Source organism: Rhopalosiphum padi, chromosome 2 (assembly GCF_020882245.1).
Source record: "Rhopalosiphum padi isolate XX-2018 chromosome 2, ASM2088224v1, whole genome shotgun sequence".
In the NCBI taxonomy this organism is placed as follows: Eukaryota; Metazoa; Arthropoda; class Insecta; order Hemiptera; family Aphididae; genus Rhopalosiphum; species Rhopalosiphum padi.
In genome coordinates, this window is record NC_083598.1 from 41,170,347 (window position 1) to 41,195,136 (window position 24,790).

The 24,790-nt window shown below is 25.8% G+C and overlaps 3 protein-coding genes across 3 annotated transcripts; all 3 read right to left on the minus strand.

Annotated features, from left to right (window-relative positions):
- Positions 1 to 1,799: 1,799 nt before the first annotated feature.
- Positions 1,800 to 3,891, minus strand: LOC132918960 (sperm microtubule associated protein 2-like). The gene is made up of 7 exons (XM_060980315.1): positions 3,829 to 3,891; positions 3,615 to 3,752; positions 3,351 to 3,547; positions 3,158 to 3,275; positions 2,985 to 3,095; positions 2,781 to 2,919; positions 1,800 to 2,003 (listed from the first exon to the last, which is right to left on the minus strand). Exons 1-7 carry the CDS (start codon positions 3,889 to 3,891, stop codon positions 1,846 to 1,848), a joined length of 924 nt encoding a protein of 307 aa, XP_060836298.1. The 3' UTR covers positions 1,800 to 1,845.
- Positions 3,892 to 4,033: 142 nt separating this feature from the next.
- Positions 4,034 to 11,065, minus strand: LOC132922830 (lysozyme-like). The gene is made up of 4 exons (XM_060986552.1): positions 10,906 to 11,065; positions 6,072 to 6,263; positions 5,882 to 5,955; positions 4,034 to 4,307 (listed from the first exon to the last, which is right to left on the minus strand). Exons 1-4 carry the CDS (start codon positions 10,976 to 10,978, stop codon positions 4,176 to 4,178), a joined length of 471 nt encoding a protein of 156 aa, XP_060842535.1. The 5' UTR covers positions 10,979 to 11,065; the 3' UTR covers positions 4,034 to 4,175.
- A 2,169-nt stretch (positions 11,066 to 13,234) lies between these two features.
- LOC132922028 (lysozyme 2-like) lies at positions 13,235 to 17,326 on the minus strand. The gene is made up of 4 exons (XM_060985327.1): positions 17,164 to 17,326; positions 15,788 to 15,982; positions 13,769 to 13,842; positions 13,235 to 13,615 (listed from the first exon to the last, which is right to left on the minus strand). Exons 1-4 carry the CDS (start codon positions 17,231 to 17,233, stop codon positions 13,478 to 13,480), a joined length of 477 nt encoding a protein of 158 aa, XP_060841310.1. The 5' UTR covers positions 17,234 to 17,326; the 3' UTR covers positions 13,235 to 13,477.
- Between the last annotated feature and the right edge of the window lie 7,464 nt (positions 17,327 to 24,790).

Below are 24,790 nucleotides of genomic sequence, written 5' to 3' on the forward strand. Positions count from 1 at the left end.
AAACATGTTTAAACAGTAGTTGTATAGTCAATTCGGCTTATCTGTATTTGAGGCCAATATTGTTTTACCACTGTGCCACTCGGGAATACAATCGGATTTACGTGCATTATATGCCAGGTCCAGAGAAATATCCAGATTCAGGTCAAGTGTGACAACTTTGGTATACCCGTATTTATCGGTCGGTTAAAGATGGTAAGGACCCAAAGGAACATGTTCACCCTTAACAAATGGTCATCATAACATGATATATTGTAAATTGTAATCTATACGAGAGTGGAAAACCGAAAGGATATGTACGAAACATTTTATTCAGATGCTTAAAACACATCATACTTCTTTTTCATTCAAAGGCAATGGCCTTTCACTACTCAAAAACATGATCTGTGATTATTGCCGTTTATCGATTGTAACGTGACTTGCTGCCATTTTAACTATGTATGAGCCGATATAGAACTGATACTTGATGTAGGGTGGTATTAATTTTAACGATATTGAATTTTTTTAATTATTTTTTTATTCCAAACATTGATATAACAAATATAAAAATCATATCTAAGGCTGATCATAGTATGGGATTATTGTCAATTATAATATTTCAAATGCGATTGTCATTTGTTATTATGATCAATAATGTTGTAAAAATAAAATAAATGTCATTCTAATCAAAATCTATCACCTAATTAATTTCATGATATTTTTTAACAAGATCATGTATATATATTATATATTTTTAATTTATTATATAATCATGTTGGTAGTTTCAACATTTTTCTCTAAATGTTTAGAAAATGTTTGTTATTTTACATTGTTTTTAATTTTCAATTATATTTAATAGGTTTCAATTTTTTTTTACTAATTTGCCATTTTCTTTTTTTAAAACTGTTTAATAGGAACATGGTTATTACTTTATAATAAATTACTAATTGTTGGTTATTTTGATTAATCTATAATATTATATTATTATGTAGTATTGGTCATGGTATAGGCTAACATTTTTTTTTTAAATATTTCTATTTTCTATAGTCGATTTTTTATAAATATCATTCTTTATCGCAGAGTATCGGGTATTGTTAAAAAGTGGTACCAATCTATCCCTAAATTTTAAACACTCGTATATTAGTTCCTACAAAAAATGTAACAGAAATAGATAAAAAATGTTATTACGTAACTCTATTTATTATTTTGGAGAAACATTAGTCGTATTATACAGAGTGATTCTTTTATCATAAAACACTCATTATTTCAAAAAGTATTCATGTTTTTGAAAACATTTTTTTACATAGTTTCAAGTTAACAACATTTTCATTAAAAAATTATATTATTAAATATTTTTTATCCTTATATTTTTTTAAGTTTTTTACTTTTTTGAATGACAACATAGAGTTTTAATTTCATATTTCAAAGCAGAATAATTTTCTGAGTATTTTGATACATGAAAATCGAATTTAGGACCAGTAGTTTATGAGTTATACGTTTTTAAGTTTCGACAAGCGGAGAAGTGGATAAACATTTTGCGGGGTAACCCCGTACCACTCCACTCCGCGAATCAAAACTTTAAATACTTATAAGTTATAACTCATAAACTACTCCTCAAAAATTCAATTTTTGTGTATCAAACTTAGAAAATTATTTTGCTTTGGAGTATGAAATTAAAACTCTATGTTGTCATTCAAAAAAGTAAAAAACTTAAAAAAATATAAGGATAAAAAATATTTAATAATATAATTTTTTAATACAAATGTTGTTAACTTGAAACTATGTAAAAAATGTTTTCAAAAACATGAATATTTTTTGAAATAATGAGTGTTTTATGATAAAAGAATCATCCTGTAGTTGTACAGTATTTTAATCTCTTATGATGGGTCTGGCCAATTGTTTTATTCTTGGAGAACACCGCGCTTTTAAAGCATTCGGATTGACTGAAAATGCGTTTGTTTTAACTTCAACGGTTTTTGGCGTTTGTCTAACTTTTGGTGTCGACAATTCTTTGATCCTATCTGAAGCTGCGAATATACATAAAAAAAATAAAAAAAAATTGAAATATATTTTCATACAATTTATAGTTAGTTCTTTAAAATTTTCGTTAAAGATTTCGTCAAATTTTAAAATAGTAATATTATATTTTAATTTAACGCCAAACAAAAGTTTTAATATACATAAAATTTATATTTTTTTTTACCAATGTCGGTGTTTGCAGACCGAAAATAAACGCTTTTTCAATATATAAGTTACACAATATACACATGTGTATAATGTGTAGAAAACCATGCAAGACACATAATATTTTAAATAAATTAAACTACATTTCGATAAACAAACATTTTTGGATTTTAGTAATAAAATAGAACTTTAAAGTGTACAGAGATTTTTAAAAATGTTTATTTTAATCAATTAACATTATATTTTAAGTTTAAATATTACTATTGAGAGAGTTAAAATACACAAAGGAAAAAATAGACATCTAAATTTAAATGAATTTTTAAGGAAACGTTATACATTGGAACTATTATTTTATTATTTATACACATAATAATATGAATATTATATTATTTATAATAAAAAGACAACTTAGGTACTAGTTTATAATGTTTTAAATACAGATTTTAATAATTTTTAGATTTTTATTTTTGTTAATAAAGAGTTTTGTATAAAACTTGTATAAAACTGTATCAAGTACAATATCTAAATTTAAATACCTACCTATCTCGTTAAGTATTTTAACCTTTTTCTATAAATAAATATAACTTTCGAGATTTTAATATTATCATGACATTAGTTACCAATGTATTTTTTCGCATTAACGAGTCTATCTCGTGGATTGTAATTTATATCCATCAAAGTCTGTTCATTTAATTGCTTAGCAACAGCTAAATTTTTAGTTCTTTCACTGGCATTGTATTTTAGAGCTGAACTTTTAATCTAAAAACAATTTTATAACTTAATAAAAATAAATATGTCAAACGACAAACAACTGTATTTGTTACCGTGTATAATTCTTCAAATGTCTTTTCATTGGTGTTCGGGGGACGATTGGCGGGTTTGGATAACGGCTCTAGATACGTCATAATTTTTCCTAATGGTTTTTTAATTCTTTTCTAAACAAAGATAAATTATAGATTATAGTGTAAAACCAAATCAAACAATCCATATATCTAACTGGTGCTAGTGGGCTTGGCGGTGGTCGTCTGGCTGCACCAAATGTTTTAAGTTTTTTAATATAATTGAGCCATTCAATTTCGGTCAATTTAAAACGTGTTCTTACAATTTTTTCTTTTCTTTGAATTATAAAAAATAGAAAATATACGTAATAAATGTATTACTATTAATTATTTATTTTATATGTATATTACGTATCATCTTTGAATGTTCTTGGCTGGGACAGTTCAATTAATCTATCACTAATTGTTTTTATTTTATCTTTTCTTGATGATGTAGTTGGTAAATAATAGCTGTCCCAATATTCGTTTTCTATTTTAGGCCACGATAAATATTCTACTCTATCTGTAATTTTGGCTTTAAGAGCAGCAGGAGAAATCACAAAAGGGCCCTATATATCACATTACCTATAAAGATTTTTACATTTTTATTTATTAATATTAATAATTATAGTCGACCTCTAGTTCTGGATCTGGCCATGGTCGCAATTTCCTACATATCGGTCTACTTAACAATTCTCTACGAACTAATTGACACAAATAATTGTAATCGGTCTTCTTATTATGTCTTCGAACTGAACTTGTAGATTTTTTTAGCTATAGATTATAAATATATAAAAAATATATTGTATTATTGTAAACAACTTGTAAATGTTTTTGATACGCTATTTACCAGATCAATTGAAGATACTCCTAGGGCTCTGAGAAACTGTTTTTCGTATAAGCGGTTCGCCATATTTATTTTAAGTAAAATTTAAATGACCGAAATTTATTAACTATACAATTTGTTTTTATAAATCAAACTCACTATATTCGTTTTTATTGACATTTATAAAATTGTTTCTAAGCAACCATACATTAAAATATTTAAACAAAAATAAATTTGTAATAAATTGTATGTATATTAATTATTATATAATGATAATATACTATATAATATTATACTATTCTTATTTCTATATATTTTTTTGTAATAATATATCCTATATATAATAAAACAACATTTTAATAATAATTAAATTAAGATGAAATACAATTTCTAAAAACTTTATAGTATGGAAGTGATGTGATCGGTCTTTCACAATTTGCTTCTCCAAAATAATGTAATCGTACATAATCATCACATGACAGTACGCGATCCTTATTGCAATCCTGAAAATATTCAATATTAGGTAGGTATTAATGTATTATTGAAGTGTTATTAGTCATTAATTTCTATATTATGTGAAAAGAATATAATTATTATTACGTGTATTAATTGCACGTATGAAGTATTTATTTTTAAATATTTTTTTTTTTACATGTAGTATTGAACAAAATATTACTCTTGTCTTTATGAATTTAAATGTATGAAATTTTACAACTAAAACAGGATAATTAAACTGAAAAGAATTGTTCTAAAAAAAAATAATGGAAATTAACATATATTATGCTGTTTAAATGAAAAATTTATAATGCTGTTTATCAGATAATGTTGTACTAAATACTTACATATTATATAGATCATTTTTATAGATAACATTTATTTTGATAAAACACAAACAATTGAGTTAAATTAAAATTTTTAAATTAAGTTAGAAACAAAAGTGTCTAATTAATGCTTTGATTTATATATTTGTGGTTTTGTATGACCGATTATTTGAAAATAATATCGTTTAAAATATATTTTTATTAATCTATACATAATTATATAAAGAATAAAGAATAATAATCTATAAAATTAGTATAAGTAGAACCATAAGCAAAGAATAAAATGAAAAAGTATTACTTTGTACAAGGTTTAATTTTATGATGAGTTGTGACTTGTGGTTATGTTGTCCACGACTATAGCAATAAACATAATCAATGGATAAAAGTGTTTTTATATAAAAATAATAGAAAATTTAGAAAATTAAATTTTAAATAAGGGCACTTCTAGTATAGGTAGTTCGCATATACTGTATGTTTGAGAAATATACTTCAAACTATTAACTAAGCGAAAAATTGTACACTGAATATAATTTTCATTTTTAAATAATTTAATTTATAAAACGAAAATTATTTTTAGTAGAAGGATATTTTAAAGTCTATATTATTATGGAGCTATAATAACAGATACCTAAGAACAATGGATTTCTATAAAGGAAGATCAAAATGTTTATAAAATCTGCAATTCATTGACTGCCTGATATAAATATCTACGCAAACATCAAAATTTATAATATATTGTGAAAATTAGGCAAATTTAGGAACAGCACTCGATAAAATGTATTTATCTATTTATTTATTAATGCAAACAAATATTTTATAATAGATTGTAATATAATGCCTTAATATATAATAGTTTGCTCATCTTCTGTAAGCTAGTGCTTCCGTTAAATATTTTGTGCAGCTTTTATACGTATAGGAAATACAATATTATATATCAGCGCTATAATACGAAAATACATATTAGTTATACTATAAATTATAAGGTCGATGTTGATAATGTGTTTATAATTAAACGTTTCAAAATACATTTCAATAAGAATTAAACTGCTACATATTGTATTGTTTAAATAATAGTAAATAATGTGAGTAGGTACCTATATAATCAAAACGCTAAAGGTATAATGGTTTTAAAAATTATAAATGCATTAGACCACATGTGGGTTGAGGTACATTTGTTCAATACTTTACACGTGTGTTAAAAATGTGGTTTTATGTATATCTAATATCTATTTCTCTTATCTTATAAACTCGAATACCTTTGCATATCTCTGTATGTACTGATTTACAGCTCTCGCTGCGCAATATGGGTCTCTGACGCACCTTTCAAATGCTGAAACGAAAAGTGTTCAAAGTGGTAACGATATAACAATTATATGTCAATACGACACAAGCGCATTATAATGTATTATTATTTTTAACATTTTAAGTATACAACGCAGTACTTACCTCCAATTCGTGTAGGGTCATCCCCTTGAAGTACAGGTGTACCAGCGTCTTGCCAATAAACGTCACTCAACAAGAATACACCGCAATATTTAACTTCGTTTTGTTCAATGCATTCGAGTGTTTGATTGCATCCAGAGGATGCTTCGCACATACATCCAATACATTTTTCTGTCCATCCAGGTGGGAATTCTTCTGTAAGTGCAATACATTTTTTTAAATGTTTCAGTTCAGTCATATGCACACGAAACCAATAGATAGTTGTTGGCGATATTATTACTATAGTTATATTAGAAGTTTTGAAGATTGAAGTTAGTGAACTATTATTGTTAACATTTGAATAGTTCATTGAATTATACTTTTATACTAACTTAATTGTATTTTATCACTTTGCTATATTATAGTAAATCAATATTTAAAATTTAATAGAATCAAAAACTATTGGCTATAAGTATTGCACATATTTTTTTCAAATGCAATATTATTATGAATGCTACTTGAATATTTTCGTATGTAGAAAAGAAACTGCTACCTTTTGGGTGTTGGGACCAATCAATAAAATACAAATAAAAAGGGAGAGGGTTGTATGATGTCGTTAACTTAATGGTATACTATAAATTTGAGCCCGGAAGTTGCTTGCATTGAATTTCTGAAGTGCGTTAAAGTTAATCTATTATTGATAAAAAAAAACCTTATTTGTTAACTTCAATATACAATAATAATCTCAAATAAAAATTATAAATGTAGAAATTAAAGAAAAAAAGGAATAAGACTCTAAACGAAAATAACATTTAAAATTATTATGACATTGTATTTGTATAAAATTAAATAATATATTTAGATTATCAGACAATATAACTTATATTTTATAGTTTTATGATTTTTAGAACTCATTAATAAACTTATAATTTGCATAATGATATTACTTTGAATAAGATCATATTATTTACAATAAAAATGCAAGATTTTTGTTCTACAATTACAAAAGCCATAACAGTTGTAAAAAGTTCTATAGTCGTGTCATTAAACACAGATGGTACTTGATAGAGGTAGTATTTTTAATAGGTATATATTTAATATATGTATTTTTTAAAATATATTATATTATAATATAACAAAATTAATAAACATTAAAAAATTGTAAACGAGTGCACTTTACGTTTTTAATTGTTCGATGTATCATCACTATCAAATTTAAAAACTATACCTATCTCGGTAACCCATCTAACATTACTTGTTTCTCACATAATGTAAATTCATCATTTAAATTAATTTAAACAGTGTGGCGCTTAGATAATTTCATTAGTGCTTTAAAATATTTTAATGAATTGAATACTATTAATTTGTAAAAGGCAATCAGTTCTTTGCATGATAACAACTATTAACATAATATAATAATCTGATAAAGTAATTCACGAAATCAGTATTCTTAATAGTCGTACTAAAAATATCCTAAGTATATTATGTTAACTTGCGTGTAATTTTTAAATAAAGAAAAACGATTATTGAACAGAAACGGTTTGTAAAAAAGTAAGTGGATGTGTACCAATTTATTTTTAATTGATTTTAGAACTATTTATTAGCGTATTTGACTATAATTTTTAATATTTTAGTAAATAAATTAGGTACTCTTTCAACATATTATTAATATAATTTAAGAAATTTCTAGGGGTGCAACTTTAATTATTTGTTTATAGTGATAATAATAAAGAAAATGGTGATTGGTGGGTGGATTTTTGTATTACAATTTATTAATACATCTCGTCAATTTGGATTTTGAAAACATATCACTTAGTCGTGTTTTTGATATAATAAAATGAAAAACTTTATATAAATACAATTAAATTATTAATTCAAGATAAAATGTCAATATACATTCTTAAATATTTTTTAAAAGTAAGTACCTACTTTATTTATAGTCTGCAGTATTATTTAACTTAAAACTTTTTTGTTTTGTTTTGTTTTTATTCCACGTTTTTTTTTTAGACTACTGCCTAAGTAAATTTGAATCATAATATCACGTATGACAAATTGTATGTGTTTTTAAAATGGTTTTAGTTTTAAAATAATTTATATATTAATGAAATATGTTAAATTATTGTTAAAAATTATTCCTAAAAACTTTGTTTTTTTATACCTGACTATAGTTATGTCCATTAAAAATATTTGATGCATAATTTATTTTTAAAATATATATTACACGGTTTCCGCGATTATTATTTATTTATGATGTCTATTTTTAATTTTGTTCCGTAAAGTTATTTACATTTTGTAAAGTATAATGAGTATTTGATTCTAAAAGGAAAAAGTTATTTTTAGTTTTTTATCATTGTTATTTATTATTAAATTTCAAACAAAAATGAGCACGCCATGCATAATATCATTATTGTACTGCCATAAGTAATGGAATGACCTATACTTACCAATCAATTTTTAAGAACGTAAAAGAAAATACAGAAGCTAAAAAAAAACAATTAAAAATATTTACCAGCTATCTCATTTTAGTGTCGTTTAAATTGAGTTTGTTATCGCAATTTAGTCTTAGCATTGTCTGACCCGCTTATCGAAGTTGTAGTTTTTTATGCTTGTAATACAACTAATAACTTTGGAGATAAATTTTTTTGTGCATTGATATTTCAATTTGATAAAAATTTTCTTACGCGCAACAATAGCAAAAACTATTTGAAATAAATTATCTGGACACCGTATTACAAATTGCAGGCTGCAGTGTATTACCTGTAAAATCGAGGCCATAGAATCATTATAACTGGTCTAAAAAGGTATTGGGTGGCCAACCTACCTACCTACTCGTTTTGGTAATGCTCTTAACTGGACGGAAATACCCACCACGTTAACAGGATACAACAAACGGACGAAGTTGACAAATTATTATTGCCAACTGTATTATATTATGCGTATTATAGAGCTCTAAGAATTGGCACAAAGATTGAATACAAAATCAGCGTAAGCGTAGGTAAGGTACACACATTTGCGGAGTAAAACAGTTTTGCTTACTGTTATTTTCGTTATTCGCTACACGCGTCAATAAAGGATTCAATACCGCTTTGGTTAACACTATCAGCATGATATTATAAAGGTTATAAATAATTAGCTATAGGTACCTACTATAGAAATATTAACTGTCTGCGGGACGTATGCAATTTTATGATGATTTTTTTTTTGTACAAAACGCGGGGACCTAAGTTTAAATATTGTTTTCTAAATGAAAGCGTCCCACGACGAGTTATTAATTTAATCGAATGCCGGTGCCAGTATTGTAGGTATTACACAGTATCGTATTATGGGCGTATATCGGTATGTATAACGACGTGACCATTTTAAAGCCCGCATATACGCATTTTTAATGAAATAAAACATATATTCAATTGAGTACGAATAGTTGATAAAAAAAATAGAGCTTAACATACCATTATATGAAATCGGTAACTAATAGTTTTAAAATAACTACTCTAATAATTTTTAAAGAATTGAAACAAAATATATACCTAGGCAATATTTTAAAGGTATTATTTAGATAAAGTTACCTACACCTGCAGTGGAATATTTATTATAAATATTATAAATATTGTCTTAAAAATAATGACGAAAATTAAATATCATATTCTTATATTATATTATAATTATGTATAATAGTGTTAAATATTATTAATTACCCGTTTATTATACTTTAAATATAAATTGGAGCTAAAAAAATTAAAATAACATTTTTTAAATTGAATAATATAAACTTAATGCAATCAAAATAATGACTATACTTAGAACGTTATAGACTAAAGCTATAATTTATTTTATGTTTGTATTATTATATCGAAACTTTTGTGACTATTAATGACTTCGTCACAACTAAATATTATTTTCAGTGAAACACTGAAGTTAAGCAATTCGTTTTATGATGGTGACTCAAAATTATAATAACCTAGCAGTACATAGCAGAATAGCCCACAAATAATATGAGTAAATGAGTAATAAACGTATATAATGTAAAGCATATTAAACCAAATAATAACATTTATAAGTATTGAATTTAAATAATATATAGGCACGTGCAGTGTAAAATTCAAGATATATATTAATCAAAAATTTAGTACAATTATGTACTTTTTTTATTATTGCATTATAATAAATAATACTATTTTAATACTTATTAGTAATGAATGTTATAAAATATGTGTGTGGGCGAAACTGGAAATTAATGCATATACAATGTTACTAACTTTGGTCAACAGTATATTATTATTCATCATTATATTTTCGTGTTACGTGTTTTCAAATGGATATTTGTCTTAGTAAATATTTAAATTGTACAGAATTCTTTTGCAGCTTACGTTTGAGTTGTATTTTCCCAACATATAACAAATTATATGGTTTAACAACAGGATATACGTCGGATACACATATCCTTGAATCTTTAACTTCTAACTGATATTTCATAACTTATTTAATGTTTATGGATAATTTGTTTAACTCAATATTATCTTCTCGTAATATTATATTTTTAAAGTGTTGATAATTATCGTAAAAATAATTCACACAAAACTAAATAAACGTTACAGTTTTTAAACTAAAAATAAAATATAAAATAAATTATGCATAGAAAACGAACTATAATTTAAATTAATTTAAAATAATATTATTTATGTGATACCTAAATATAATTGAATATCTACGTTTATGAGCAATTAATGTTGTAAAAAATATTTCGTTTTTTTAATGAAATGTTGTTATTAATCCTTGTGATATTTTAGTATGATAGTTTTAAAGTTATAGTTAAATAGGAAATAATTAGATTGTATGAAGAAAAAAACATTACAATTACCTTGTAAATCGTTTTGAGAGAAAACCAACGTGACGAACACTAACGTTAACAGGAATTGTAGTAGCGCGCCCATGACATCTAACTGCTTCGACGGATTTTTGCACAATGAGTGTCGTATAGATCACACGGGGTAGAAGATACCTAGTGGCTAGTGTTCGCAAGTTGATACTAAAGTAGCCTGGCCTAGGTGTTCTCAAAATGTCCCCACCTGTACAATACTTGGAACCATTTCTAGGGCCACCTGTGGTTTGTTTTTCAACACAAAAACCGTACTAATAATAAATGTTATTTGACTCATCTGTCTTCTATAACATATAATATTGCATAGATTATCACGTTTTTACAGTAGGCAATAAGATTATATGCTTGTATGCGTCACAACCTTAAATATTTAAATATCATGGTCCCCTGCATGTAACACATAATATATATTATGCACATGATGAGTGATTATTGGCATATATTTTACTAAAATATTCACTTAGTCGTGCCTTTAAAGGAAGGTATTAGGTTCAAAATATATTTATGTTTTAAATAGTAGGAAAGTATTTTTCTTAAATCGTATATATTAATGTCAGGTGTTTCGATTCAGAGTTAATACTGTACCAGGAGAAAATATTCGTAATATTATGAATTTTAAAATTTGGTCTCATTTAATTGTCCATCGAGTATTAGCCACGGCTATTGAATGTATGACAGACGCAACCTTTTACGAAATTACACAAAAAAAAAAATTAAATGAAATGACTAACAGCTATAATTGATAATTATATTATAAATAAAATTATTGTAGTTTGAATATTTTGATCAAATATTGAACAATGTATTTACATATACACGTATTAAAATTAATATTGTTCATGTTTTTAATGTTTTACATTAAAATGTCTGATAAAAAGTAGTAATCAGGATAAATTACTTCTCTAAACCAAAATTTTTCAATGACAGAATGTTGAAAAAATTGTAATATTTTTTGTACATATACATTTAAAAATAGTATAATTGCAGTGACCACTGCGGTCTTTCTGTCTACTGAAAATTTTTGATATAGTCTTTCGTCATACTGACAAAATATTATGCTCTTGATGGATAATGAAACAAAATAAAAGTCGAACAGAGACGGGGCATGATACTCGCATATCCTCTAGTATATTTCTTTCACTAAGCTTGGCGCAACGTAGTGTTGTTTGTATGTATATAATCATTATAAATGTGAACGAAATGATAAATAACCGCATATTCGAAAAACGATTCTGAGCGGAGTTCGTGATTTACTATATAGAGTTTATAGTACTCTTGAAAATGTCCAGTTACTCAAAAAAATATAATTAATCATTAAAAATGTCGAACATTGATTTATTGTATAAAATCTATTAATAATAGTAAGTCTCAATAATTCGAGTTACTAATTAAAGAGATGTTAAAAAAAACCCATTTCCGTTAGATTGTATACAACTAAAATTTTTCAAAAATCAAGTAAGTAGTAAAATTACGATTTTTGAATTTTTTAAATTGTTATGATTGTTAAACACGTATAATTATATTGAATAATCTTAATTTGAAATAACTTAGTCATAAAATTATAAATTAAACGTTTGTCATCTGCAGGATATATTTTATCAGTTGTAATATTTTAATATTATCAATATTTCGTGGTTTGTATTTAACTATATTATGCCTATTTGATCAGTTATGAATAAAATAAAAACGTTGTGATGTAAGGAATAGGACTTAAACATAATGTGCTCACTGCTCACATAAACACTCTTCTGAGTTATTGAAATAAACGCCATCAAGGATTTATTCAAGCCTTTACCGTTTATGTCATCATTATGCATTATTGCGATGTAGGTTCATAAGTTGTACATTTTTTATTCAACCAGTGAGATTAATAAACAAAATAATTGTGTAATAAGGCACAACATGTATAAGCTTGGCACATTTTTTCAATATAAAGACCAAATAATAATAATAATAATACATTGACATTTTATTAAAATATAAAATATCATAAACGATAATAGTAAAGTTTATTATTATAGAAAATAATAATAATATCTTCCTCTTTACCCTTCTCAAATACATATATTAGATTTGCTTGAATTAAAAAAAACCTGTAGTGACCGCGTAAGACTTTTTTTTGTTTTTGAAGATTAAGTTACTGTTTTTCATGTTAACCGCGAATTAAGATACTATATATGCAGTTGCCCAACGAGCTGTTACAATAAGTATCCTAAGAAATTAATCTTCAAACATCCGTTATTTGTCTTTGTATTAATAAATAATTTATTTTATAATATTGTATTTTTTAAAACATAGAAACTAAAACTAATCAAATTAAATTTTTATTACTTTTTAGAATACATAATTGGTATATTTAATATAGTAGATAAGAAATACATTTCACAAGAAAATTAAAGATAGGTAGGGTGTTTCAAATTATACGTAGTAGGTGTTTGTTCCATCAATGTTCAGATTATCATCGTTGAGCATATGACAAGATCTGGACTGTTGGTAGCTGGACAATCCTAATAGTATCTAAGATTGAAATACCAATATATTGTGACGGGATCTAACTGATACTTGGGTTATGGCAAGACAAGAATCGTCTTTTGAAGTCTTCGCTCAGCGAACCTCTGCATCCATAACCTCCGAGCTTGTGAATGGCTGCGTAATCGTAGCAATCAACGACTCCGTCGTCATTACAGTCCTGTAGTTAATAATAAGAGTTGAATTAAAAAATGAACAAATAAAATATATAAAAGTAAAAAAAAAATGAACAGCTGATCGAATTAAATGGAAAAAATGATTATCCCCATAACGCATTCAACAGCTAATTATTATGATTAATCTAACGATTTACCTCAGAGAATTTGTCCATGTAATTTATTATTGCCGTTTTAGCACAATAAGCGTTTACAGCACATTTCGGGTAAGCTGAAAATACACGAAAAAAAATTTATTAATTATTAAATATTATTAAGTGTCGATAACGTTGTTGTGAGTATGGAATAGTATAACCATTATCATCATCACATGTATTAGATCATTTTTATCACATGATCTGCTAAAGTATAATTATATATTCTTAATAATATTCGACTAAAAGTACATAATTTATTTTCTTTATACATAATGATATTATATGCAACAGAAAACATTCATGTCGGGGAATGTGAATGGATAGAAAAGTTGATTTATCTAGAAAAACTTTAATAGTTGACGAAAATATTATTTAACCGCATCGGACACATAATAACAATATCCTGTGCGTGACACTTCCAGAATTTACTTTTGTTCGTTTAATATGGTCGTTTTTGGAGTATAATACAAGGTGCTGTGTACTTTTAAACAACACGCAAAAAATGAAAAACTGCCGAATCATACTATTTTCGAAAATGTTATCCAGTAGATATTCGCATATTTAACGACTATTCTTTATATATAATATTTAGTATAAAATAAATGTCAACTTTGAAACTATACTATTTTTATTATTTTACTATTTACACACACATAAAATGTAAAATGTTTAAAAATACAACGGAGGCCATTATTGGAATATTATATGTACTTAATATGTATTATACTTGCAAGGATAACATTTTCATTTTAAACTATTAAGAGTTTTTTTTAACACTGTTAATGTGGTTTGTGTACAATGATTTACACAAGTATAAGTAAGTAAACAAAATAATATCAGTTTCTTTGTCAAATTGTAAACCATTTATTTATAATATTTTATAGATGACAGTTAATTATATAGTTCAATAGTGAATAATTTATGTATTTTAAATAGATTTGTACAATATTATTTTCATTATAGTTCCCCTTGATTTAATGTTATTTCTACTTTATATGCTGATGTATTAACTATAAACATTAATTTTCTATCATTCACTAACTGACATACATAATTAGAGGAAATATTCTAAAATTATTTGAATATTTTTTCAAGGATTTGAATATGTCCTGAATATATATTTTTAGATACATATTTAAAAATAATGACAGATCATTAACTGTTGGAGCTGGGCATTGTATGTTGTGCGTTATAGATTATTATACTTAGAAGTTACTATCGACAATTATTAGCTTGGTAATGCCGTATTATTTATTGAATTTTTCATCATACTATTATTTATCTACAATGATTGTTTTAGTATTTATATTTAATGATGGCTAAGAATTTAAGATAAATTTTAGTCTTCTTAAATCTTAATGTTACGTTATGAATTAATATGCATATCATTTCATCATACTATGTACTTATTTAATTAAAATAATAATTATTAAAGTGTTTATATTTAATTATTAATATTAATTTATTTTACTTAAAACAAAATGTTAAATGATGAAAATATAATATGCATAATAGGTATCATTATTCGTTACAAATTTTAGTAGCTACCTACCTAAAACAATTCTGAACTCAACTAATATTTTGCTTATAAGTGTCCCTAATGACTGCATTATGCAGGGATACAACTCTGAACTAGTATACACCACGGGTTTTATAAGTCCACGAACAATCGTGATTTTATAGTGCTGACTTTTTTTTACTACTCATCAATATCAGTTGTAATTTCATAAATTGTCTAAAAATATGCAAATATATACGTCGATGCGTGAAAAAACGTATTTTTGTTCTGACGTTGTGTAACCACCGTAATTAATGACCATCACCTACTATAATATATTTTAATATTTTCTGCTTATTCTACAGAATTCATTCTTTAGTTTTTTTTTTTTTATGATAATTTTCATAAAAATACATTCAATTATCATTTCATGGACGTAAAATATTGTAATATAAGTATACATAATAATAGATCACTTATCATTATAGATACATAAAACTTATATTAATCTGATATCTTACCATCTGAGTCACTTGGTTTACTTCCTGATACAACCGGTTTGCCTGAATCAGCCCAATACGCCCACGTTATACCGAACATACCACATACTTCTCCCTCGCACTTCGTGTCGGGTCGACACTGACCAACGCCTTCGCAGATGCATCTCAAACAAGCATCAGTTACTGGCATTTTTTGTATACCTATCGGTTGAGGAGCTGCAAAATAATTAATAATATAATATATTATTATTATGTTCGCATTAAAATCGATTTGATACAATACGAAATAAAAATCGTACAACATACATTTATCTAAGGTTGAGTTTCGCGAATGTTTAATATCATATTGTAATAAAAAAAAATGTATGTATTTTTTCATAAGAATTTACATCGTGAATTTCTATCTGCCCTAGCGTGAAATACATTTTCGATAGTATTGATAACATAAATATTTTTTTCATTACTCGTTCCCTGAATTGCATGAATGAATAAGAACCAATACGGTATCACTTTGTGCGTTGTTCAAATTTTCTTTGTAGAATTATTAAATCCTATTAGATTCAGATTGGAACAAAGGACTTATTGATTTTACAATGATGTGTGCTTCTTCGCAGTTTGTTGGTAGTAAAAGAAAGCTCTAAAAGTTGCATGCACCACCGCAGTATTATTCCGATTGGTTTTCAAAAAAAAATAGTGTATATACGAGAAAAAAGTACACCTAGATGAATATTTATAACAAGTGGTTTTAATTTTACCTTTGTAGTAAGTTATTCAGAGTAAGTTTTTGAACTTATTTATCTTCAACACTTAAATATAATCCATCACATATTTTTGTTAGATTAATACTATTTATAATTTAAAATAAATGGGATGTCACGTTTGAGCTATAATTGTATATGTTTATAGATAGCGCGTAATTAACTTTTAAAACGAAATGAATTAAAATAATTAAAAATTGATTTAATTAGCGTTAATTGTTAAATTAAAAATTCTACAAAAATTTCTATAATTTAGCTTACAATGATGAAAATAATGTTAAAACATATTTAAGTAACTATTTTCAAATATATATCGGGTAAAAAAGAACTTACGCTGATTAACATCGTAAAATAAATCGGTTTCTGTAGACTTCAACTAAAGCTCCGAGATACGAATAATAATCGTAAACGAATAGAATAAAAACGAATAATATCAATTTATTATATCGCGCAAAAACGTGTATAATTTAACCGCAAAAGAGTCATAATTTTCACAATGATTTACAATGATATAATATCAATACACGTCGTAAGTATATCATTGTAGTGAAGTAAATATTGTAAACAAATAATAATCGCCGAGATGGATATTGACAATTATATTTGATAATACGTTATGATATTATAATATGTACTTACATGCGGTAACAGAAATAGACAGTGCTATTAGACACAAGACTGTGCTAGCAAATATGATATGACTAGCCATCGTGTGGTGAAGTGTGAATTGCCTTGGGTACTGGATGCAGTTGAATCGTTCAACTCGACTTGACCGACGTGTGTAGATGAATAACAGCAATTTCCGAGGTAATGGATGTATTTAAATGATTGTGGCCTAAGACATTATTACATAACCTCCATCCAAGTGTAGTGATAATATATACATGATATAATATGGAATATCAGATGACTTTCAACCGTTTACTGCATATCTTAATGGTATTATAATTAGTTATTATACTATTTACATTTAATAATTTTTATAGTCCATCTAATGACAATGATGTTATTTTTCATGTGTCGTATGTATTAATAAGAATACTGCGACGCGTTTTTTTTTTTTAAATATTTTTAAAAAATCATCCCGAGAATTGAACAAAAAATAATATAAGTACTATTAAAATATTGTTTACGAAATACCATTTTGGGTCGCACTAATTCAATGAACGACGGAGGTCGACCATTTTAACAAAATGTATACTGGAATCATAAAACACAAAATTCATAAATAAAATATTATTACCGCAGAATTGTATAGATCTAATCTGTGTATTATGTTTCTGTGTTACTGCGATTTTTATATCACACTAACAAGATTTTATTGTTATTTTCAAAAATAACAAAATACCCTATTGTGTGGAACAAGTACAGACTGAATTGTATTATTTTCAGTACACGTTTTATACTTGACGTTTAATTCTATTAATATATATTTTTATATATATTTTATTAAAATCGGCATAGATCGATTTAATTTAAAACCTTTTAATAATTGTTCAAATTAAATGCTTATAAAATGAAATATGTGATAATATTTTTAATATAATATGATATGATTATCCAATAAAATTTTTTGACTAATATGTTATGATAGTTATTATAATTGTTTTACATTAAGTTTTACAATTACTGCTGAACATTAACATTTTATTAACTGAAGATAAATATTTTTGATGGTAAAAAAAAAATATAAATGTATTATTTAATATTAAATCTCATTAAACGTATATTAATAGTGTTGTTGTTATTTTTCACTCATCAAAGTTATAAGACGTATATAAAAATATATTTGTTGTCAATATATGATATAAAATAGAATAGTTTACCTACTACGTATTTCTATACATTTGAAGGACAAGTATATAATTATATAATAAAGTAATTTTTTAATTGTATTAATTTTGAACTGTACATTTGTACATTTTGAATTTAACAGTTAAATGTAGTCGACAATGTTAATTATATAATATGAATTCAGGTTTATAATATATTTTAATAAATTGTGTTCATCAACCATTTAAAATAAAAAAACACGCTGCAATAAATTGCGACTACAAACAAATTTATTTTGTAGCTTTTTCTTTAAAATATTATAAACTTTCCAGCGTTATAAATGTTTATCATAACTTATAAATTATTGAAAGTGTATTTCAACTTAACCTAATTAATAAGTTATAACACTTACGTAGAATTTATAATGTGTATAATACATATATAATTTTTTGATACTATACCTAAATTGCATAATAAGTTATACTAGATATCAATATATCATATTAGTATTTTCATATATTTTTGATAGGAAAGACAAAATAATAGAGAACGCTAAAAATCAGTTTGGAATGCATATATAGTATTAAAATTTAAAATGTTTTAATTTATTAATCAACTAAAGTTTTTTTATTCATTAATAAACATGTGATATTTTATTTTTTATTTTTCTATTATGTAAGAATCTTACTATATAATTTTTAATTTTATTAATAACAATAATGGGTTCTAATTACTGCAATAATTTACACACGTGTTCTATAATTAATTAAACATGTATCATATATGATATATATCGCGTTTTTCGGTCAACTTTTTATCTCCGCTTTATTTAAACAGTTGTTATTTGCCTAACGAGTTCCTAGTATAATGTATCTTTTTTATTTCAAAAGATTATCATATTTGTATAGTCTAACGTCATTAAAACCCGTAAGCTAATGCATGTTTTTGACACATATTTCACAATATATTCATTTTAAACATTAAACTGTAATAGAATCCTATCTCCGGAATTATAGACCACATGGCTGAATATTTTGAATGTGCTGAAAAAAATATGTTTATTGTTTATACAAAAAACATTAACTTCACGTGAAAAATGTTGAACAAGGAAACAAATTCAAAAATAGTATATTAACGAAGGACAAAAAAAATGTCTATTATATTTCGATTAAGAAAATTGAAAAGTTATTTACCCAGTAATAATTATAAAGGGTGTAACAGGACTATTTAACAAATATAGTAACATATTTGTAATGGAAGTTTGTCAAATAGTCTTGTTACACCTATATATAGCTAAATTGTATTATAAATATACAAAATTTACTATAATATATAAAATTGTAAGATAATCACATAATTTTTTTTTTTTGTACTTATAATGTGTAATATGTGTAATAAATATTTTAAATAACTATAATTAAGATTTAAAACCAAAATATGTTGTTTGTTGTCGTACTACTCATAATAATAGCAAGGTTTACATATGTATACAAAGATAATAACAACAAATTTCAACACAATAAAATTTTTTAGTTTAGATGGGTAAATTATATCAAACAAATTAATTTGTTCGACTTTTATATTTTAAAATTTTGAGCGACACAAAGAACGCATTGATTTTATAATATTATAATTATGTGACTTTATTTATTTATTTTGTGTCTGCCATTGCATTTTGGAGTAGAAAAATTAATTCAATCAACATTGAGATCATTTAAGGGATTTCTGTTAGAAAATTACATCTAGGTAGTAAGTATATGTTAGGATAAAACCACTTCAAAACAGAAATGTTCAAATAACTCCAGTTTTCGATAAAATCAATTTTGCTGTAATTCAAAAAGGAATAACCACAAAGATTTGAGAATATTTCCTACCAAGTACTTATATCAGCATTTTCTAGATGTAATTATTTTTAAAATATATTCCACCATTTTCTCAGAACCTATATGATATATTATGAATTATAGCTGATGATATTAAACTTTATATAAAAAGAAAGAACGCTGAACAAATTAAATGCATCGTTGACCATTATCATAATAGATAACAATTGAAGCATTTAAAATGTATTGGACAATATACATTTATCCTTGTAAAGTGTAATTAAGTATATTATTTATTCTGCAATTTTTAATTATAATAATTAATAACTCAATACGAGTTACGTATTATGAATATTTTAAACAATACTATTTTTAACTTCCTTTATTTTTGTTTTTGTAGTTTTCACCAACATTTTCACAAACTATTTTATTTATCAGAAAACATTAACTGTAAACACTCAAAACTTTTCGTTATTACTAATTAATAGTTATATTATAATTTTCTTTACACGATGATATTTTTAAGCCATTTATATTAAATCCGAGTGTTCTAAGGTGTTTTTACTTCACCGTATAGTTGTGTCGTATTTCGTATATTAAATATTACGAGTATGTTGGTAACGAAATTTCGGTAATACTACACAATACGGCACATGGAAACAAAGGGGTAGGTTAAGTTCAAACTATGGTAAATAAAGTTGATTTAAACTATTTTTATTACCATAATATTCACATCTACTTTATGGACTATTTTATATCGATATTGATTTATAGGTTGTATATACAATGTTTTGGGGAAAAACATGGTCCAATTCAATAATATAAAACCAAATTATAGAAAATGTATAATATTCTATTATTAATATACTGTCTTCAAAGTGGCTCAGACAGACATACCAATCAACCTGTTTCATTTGGTAAGAATCATTTTTCCGTTTTCGTACCTATATTTATATATCTGCAATTATTAACCATTAAATTCAACTTTAATGCATCCATTACTGCGCTGACTAAATAATATACTCAACAACGAAGTACATTCGAAACCTAAAACTTGTATAGTAATACGGCGAGTTTCATGACATTTTTCTTTTTACATTTTTCGATTTCGATATGAGTGATTCCTGCATTTTCTGTACATACACGTAGGACGGAAACACATTACGCTTGTAAAAATTATAATATCGGCTATAGCGAAAAGATTGAACGAAATGTCAACAGTTCAAATTGGTATTGTCATTATATACGTAGGTAAGTATCAATACCTTCTTTAGATTTAAATACTTATAGGTAAATTTTTGATAGGTCAATTGCCAGTATACGATACTGTTGGTTGGATATATGGCATTTGCACTAACGTTTTTAAGATTTTCATTAATGGGTAGAAAGGGGTATTGATTTGGAAATTAATTTCTAGGATACTCAATACAGGCACAGGTTTATTAACGAGTATAACAAAATGTATTCCCTATACAATTTGGCTTCCAATCTAGACATTCATAATAAATGAAATATATTATTTAGGAAAAGTATCATCTTTTGTACATGATAGATGGCCAATTCAATTATATTAACCACTTATAGGTATAACCCATAATAGGTTGAAATAATAAGCTACATTTTTAGTCATATTGGAATCGATATTTTTCATTTAATTTGAATCTATAGATTAGTAAAGAATTTCAACAAAATAAATGAAATATGTATTATTGTACCGACCGACCGTGTCATCATAAATCGAATGAATTTTTTAATAAACTAAGTGTGATGCAATAAACAACAAATAATATTTTTCTATATATTATAAGAATGTCGTATAAGCTAAAAAAAAAAAGGCCAAGAGAACCCCTCCCACCTAATAAATAAACACCATTACTGAAGAATTATAGGCGTTTAACTTCTGTTTTCGTTAAAATATATAGTAAAATCATATTTTCGAAAATAATATGTTAGTAATACTCGTAACATAACAAAATGAATCTATTGAAATTAGCACAATTTTTAGAAATTCTTTAAAAAACTTAGAAAAAAAAATTGAATGGAAAAAAAACTCAAAAAACAATCACACCCCAATAAAATAATATATGGATCAAATTTTCTACTGCATAAGTGCCACAGATTTTTATTACCTAAGTATTGATAAAAAAATGTAACATTTTGACTAGTTAGAACAAAATGCAGTTTACTTAATTTTTATTATTGGGTATCTAGTATCTACTACCAACCTACATCATCCAATATACCTACATCACGTATATCTAAACTAAACCACTTCATAAAATTAAACTTGAAGAACGAAAAATAAACACAAACGAAACTAAAAGCTTATAACATGACGGATAAAATGGAAAATTATCTTTATAATATTATTTTAAAATTTTTAATTTTTTCTTGATGATTTATTGTAAACATTTTTTTAGGTGAATCTTTTCAATTGAATATTTTTTCCTCGAGCTTTTAATTCCGTGAGTATTTTTATGAAATTATATCAAAATTGTCTTAATTTTTTTTGGCATTATACACTGTTGTTAATAATTTTGTATTAATGATATTGCATTTAGAGTTTACAAATATCTGTGATATACTTGTATAAGTGAAATTAAATCCGACGAGTGAGTAACAGTGTTTTATTAGGTGGAATAGTACGAATGACGCACGGAAAAAATGTTGAAGGATTTTACAAAAATTTCGTGGAAACGATGAGCTGCTTATTATACCAATGAATATAATATTAAGTCGTATTATAGATGTTATACGACGTATGTTATTCGAAAAATCTTTTTCCTACTCGTGTTTACTCGTTTAATATGTCCTTCGTCACTCAATATATGCCTTTCGTCTCACACATTATAATAGGTCAACGCGATCGCAATAACAACGCTATATAATATAATATATTGTATTGTATTATACAATATATAGCCGTCATCATTAATTAATAATTAATTATTGATTGCACTATTATAGGTAGATGTGATTTTTCGATTTTTTTTTGTTTTTGTTTTTTTTTTTTAACATTTCACTAGAACATAATACGACGGCTGTAATAATGCATCCGCGTGTGTGTATTATGTTACTCGGTAAACAACCTCGGGCGCAATCATAATATCCAGAGGCGGACCCGGATTCCAATGTAGTACCGAACGTAGGTCCGACAACCTTCCATCTGCCGTAGTAGTGGTAAAAAAAAAAATAATAATAATAGTGTAATACCGGCGACATCGAAGACAGCGGACGACTACGTCATCGTCTGAATCGAGGCTTATTGAGAGTCTCATACCAACAACCGTGTATGGCAGTTTCGAAGATCACACACACACACACGTTACAACTTACGAATTGCAGTCGGCAGACAGTTCTTATCGTACACGCCATAGTGAATGCCTCCATAAAACATTGGGCACTCGGCTGCGACTGGCACGGAAAAACTACATTAAATGTCTATATTTTATATTATATGTATCAGTAAATATATATAACAGTATATACTATCGCGTATACCGATGCATATTGTGTATAATAATTTATAGAATTTTCCAGCAGTTATGAGGTACAAGATACCCTCTCGATAACTATCACGGACTTCAATAGAATCAGAGACAGGTCATATAATATAGAAATTCAATCTGACGGTGCGCACGACAACACGTGGGTGGTCACTGGTCAGTGTACATTTTAAATGGCATGTGGTACAAAATAGTGACGCGTGAACGTATTAATAGTATACCGCCGTGGCCTGCAAAGATACGAAAAATAATTTAAATCAAATCCAAAATATATATAATATATAAAAACGGTGTATTTTTGGTACTTACCGTTATACCGGCTATTGATACATTGTTTGTTAATCATATCTGTCTTGAAACCTTTAGGTAAATAATAGTATTTATTAACTTTTTTCGACTACTTACATTTATTTTGAAATTTTTCATCGTCAGTACCTAAAATGTCTATTAAATAGTTCACTTTCAAATCTTGAAATCGATTTAAGTATAACTATATATTATTATGGTACCATTATTTAAACCTACTTTCAGTTATATATATAATAGTAAGACGTGTAATCTCACGAAATTATTGTTCGCCTGTTCGGTAACGCGTAGGTACCTATTGCTTGAGTTTTTCAGTTAACTGAACTCAATAGTGCACGTAATGTATGAACTATAAATCCTTAATCCGTGATATTTATATCAAACACGTACATTTTAATGAATTCCATTATTCGGTTCGAATCTCGGAATAATGTCTAAACAATACTTAAAACTCACCCTTACGGACTCGTTTACCTAATATATAAGTAAAGTAACCAAATATAATACAATCGAATTGAACACTATTGTATCGATTGCATAAATCATGTAATATATTCAGAGTGATTCGCCAAAAATACTCACCATAATTTGTTCTATTAATAATAAATGCATTTTAACTTTTAGGTATACTTATAATATATATTTCTTATATTTTAAAATACTTAGACTTAAGGGGTGTCTGTATGTGGCGACACAAACTTCTTCTCTCTCTCTCTCTCTCTCTCTCTCTTTTTTAATAAAAATTGTATTTTAAAATATTGATGCAACTGAACTAAGATTTAAACTGATATAATGTAGATAATATGTGATAATATTATATATAGAATATAATATTATATACTTATAAATAGTATAGTA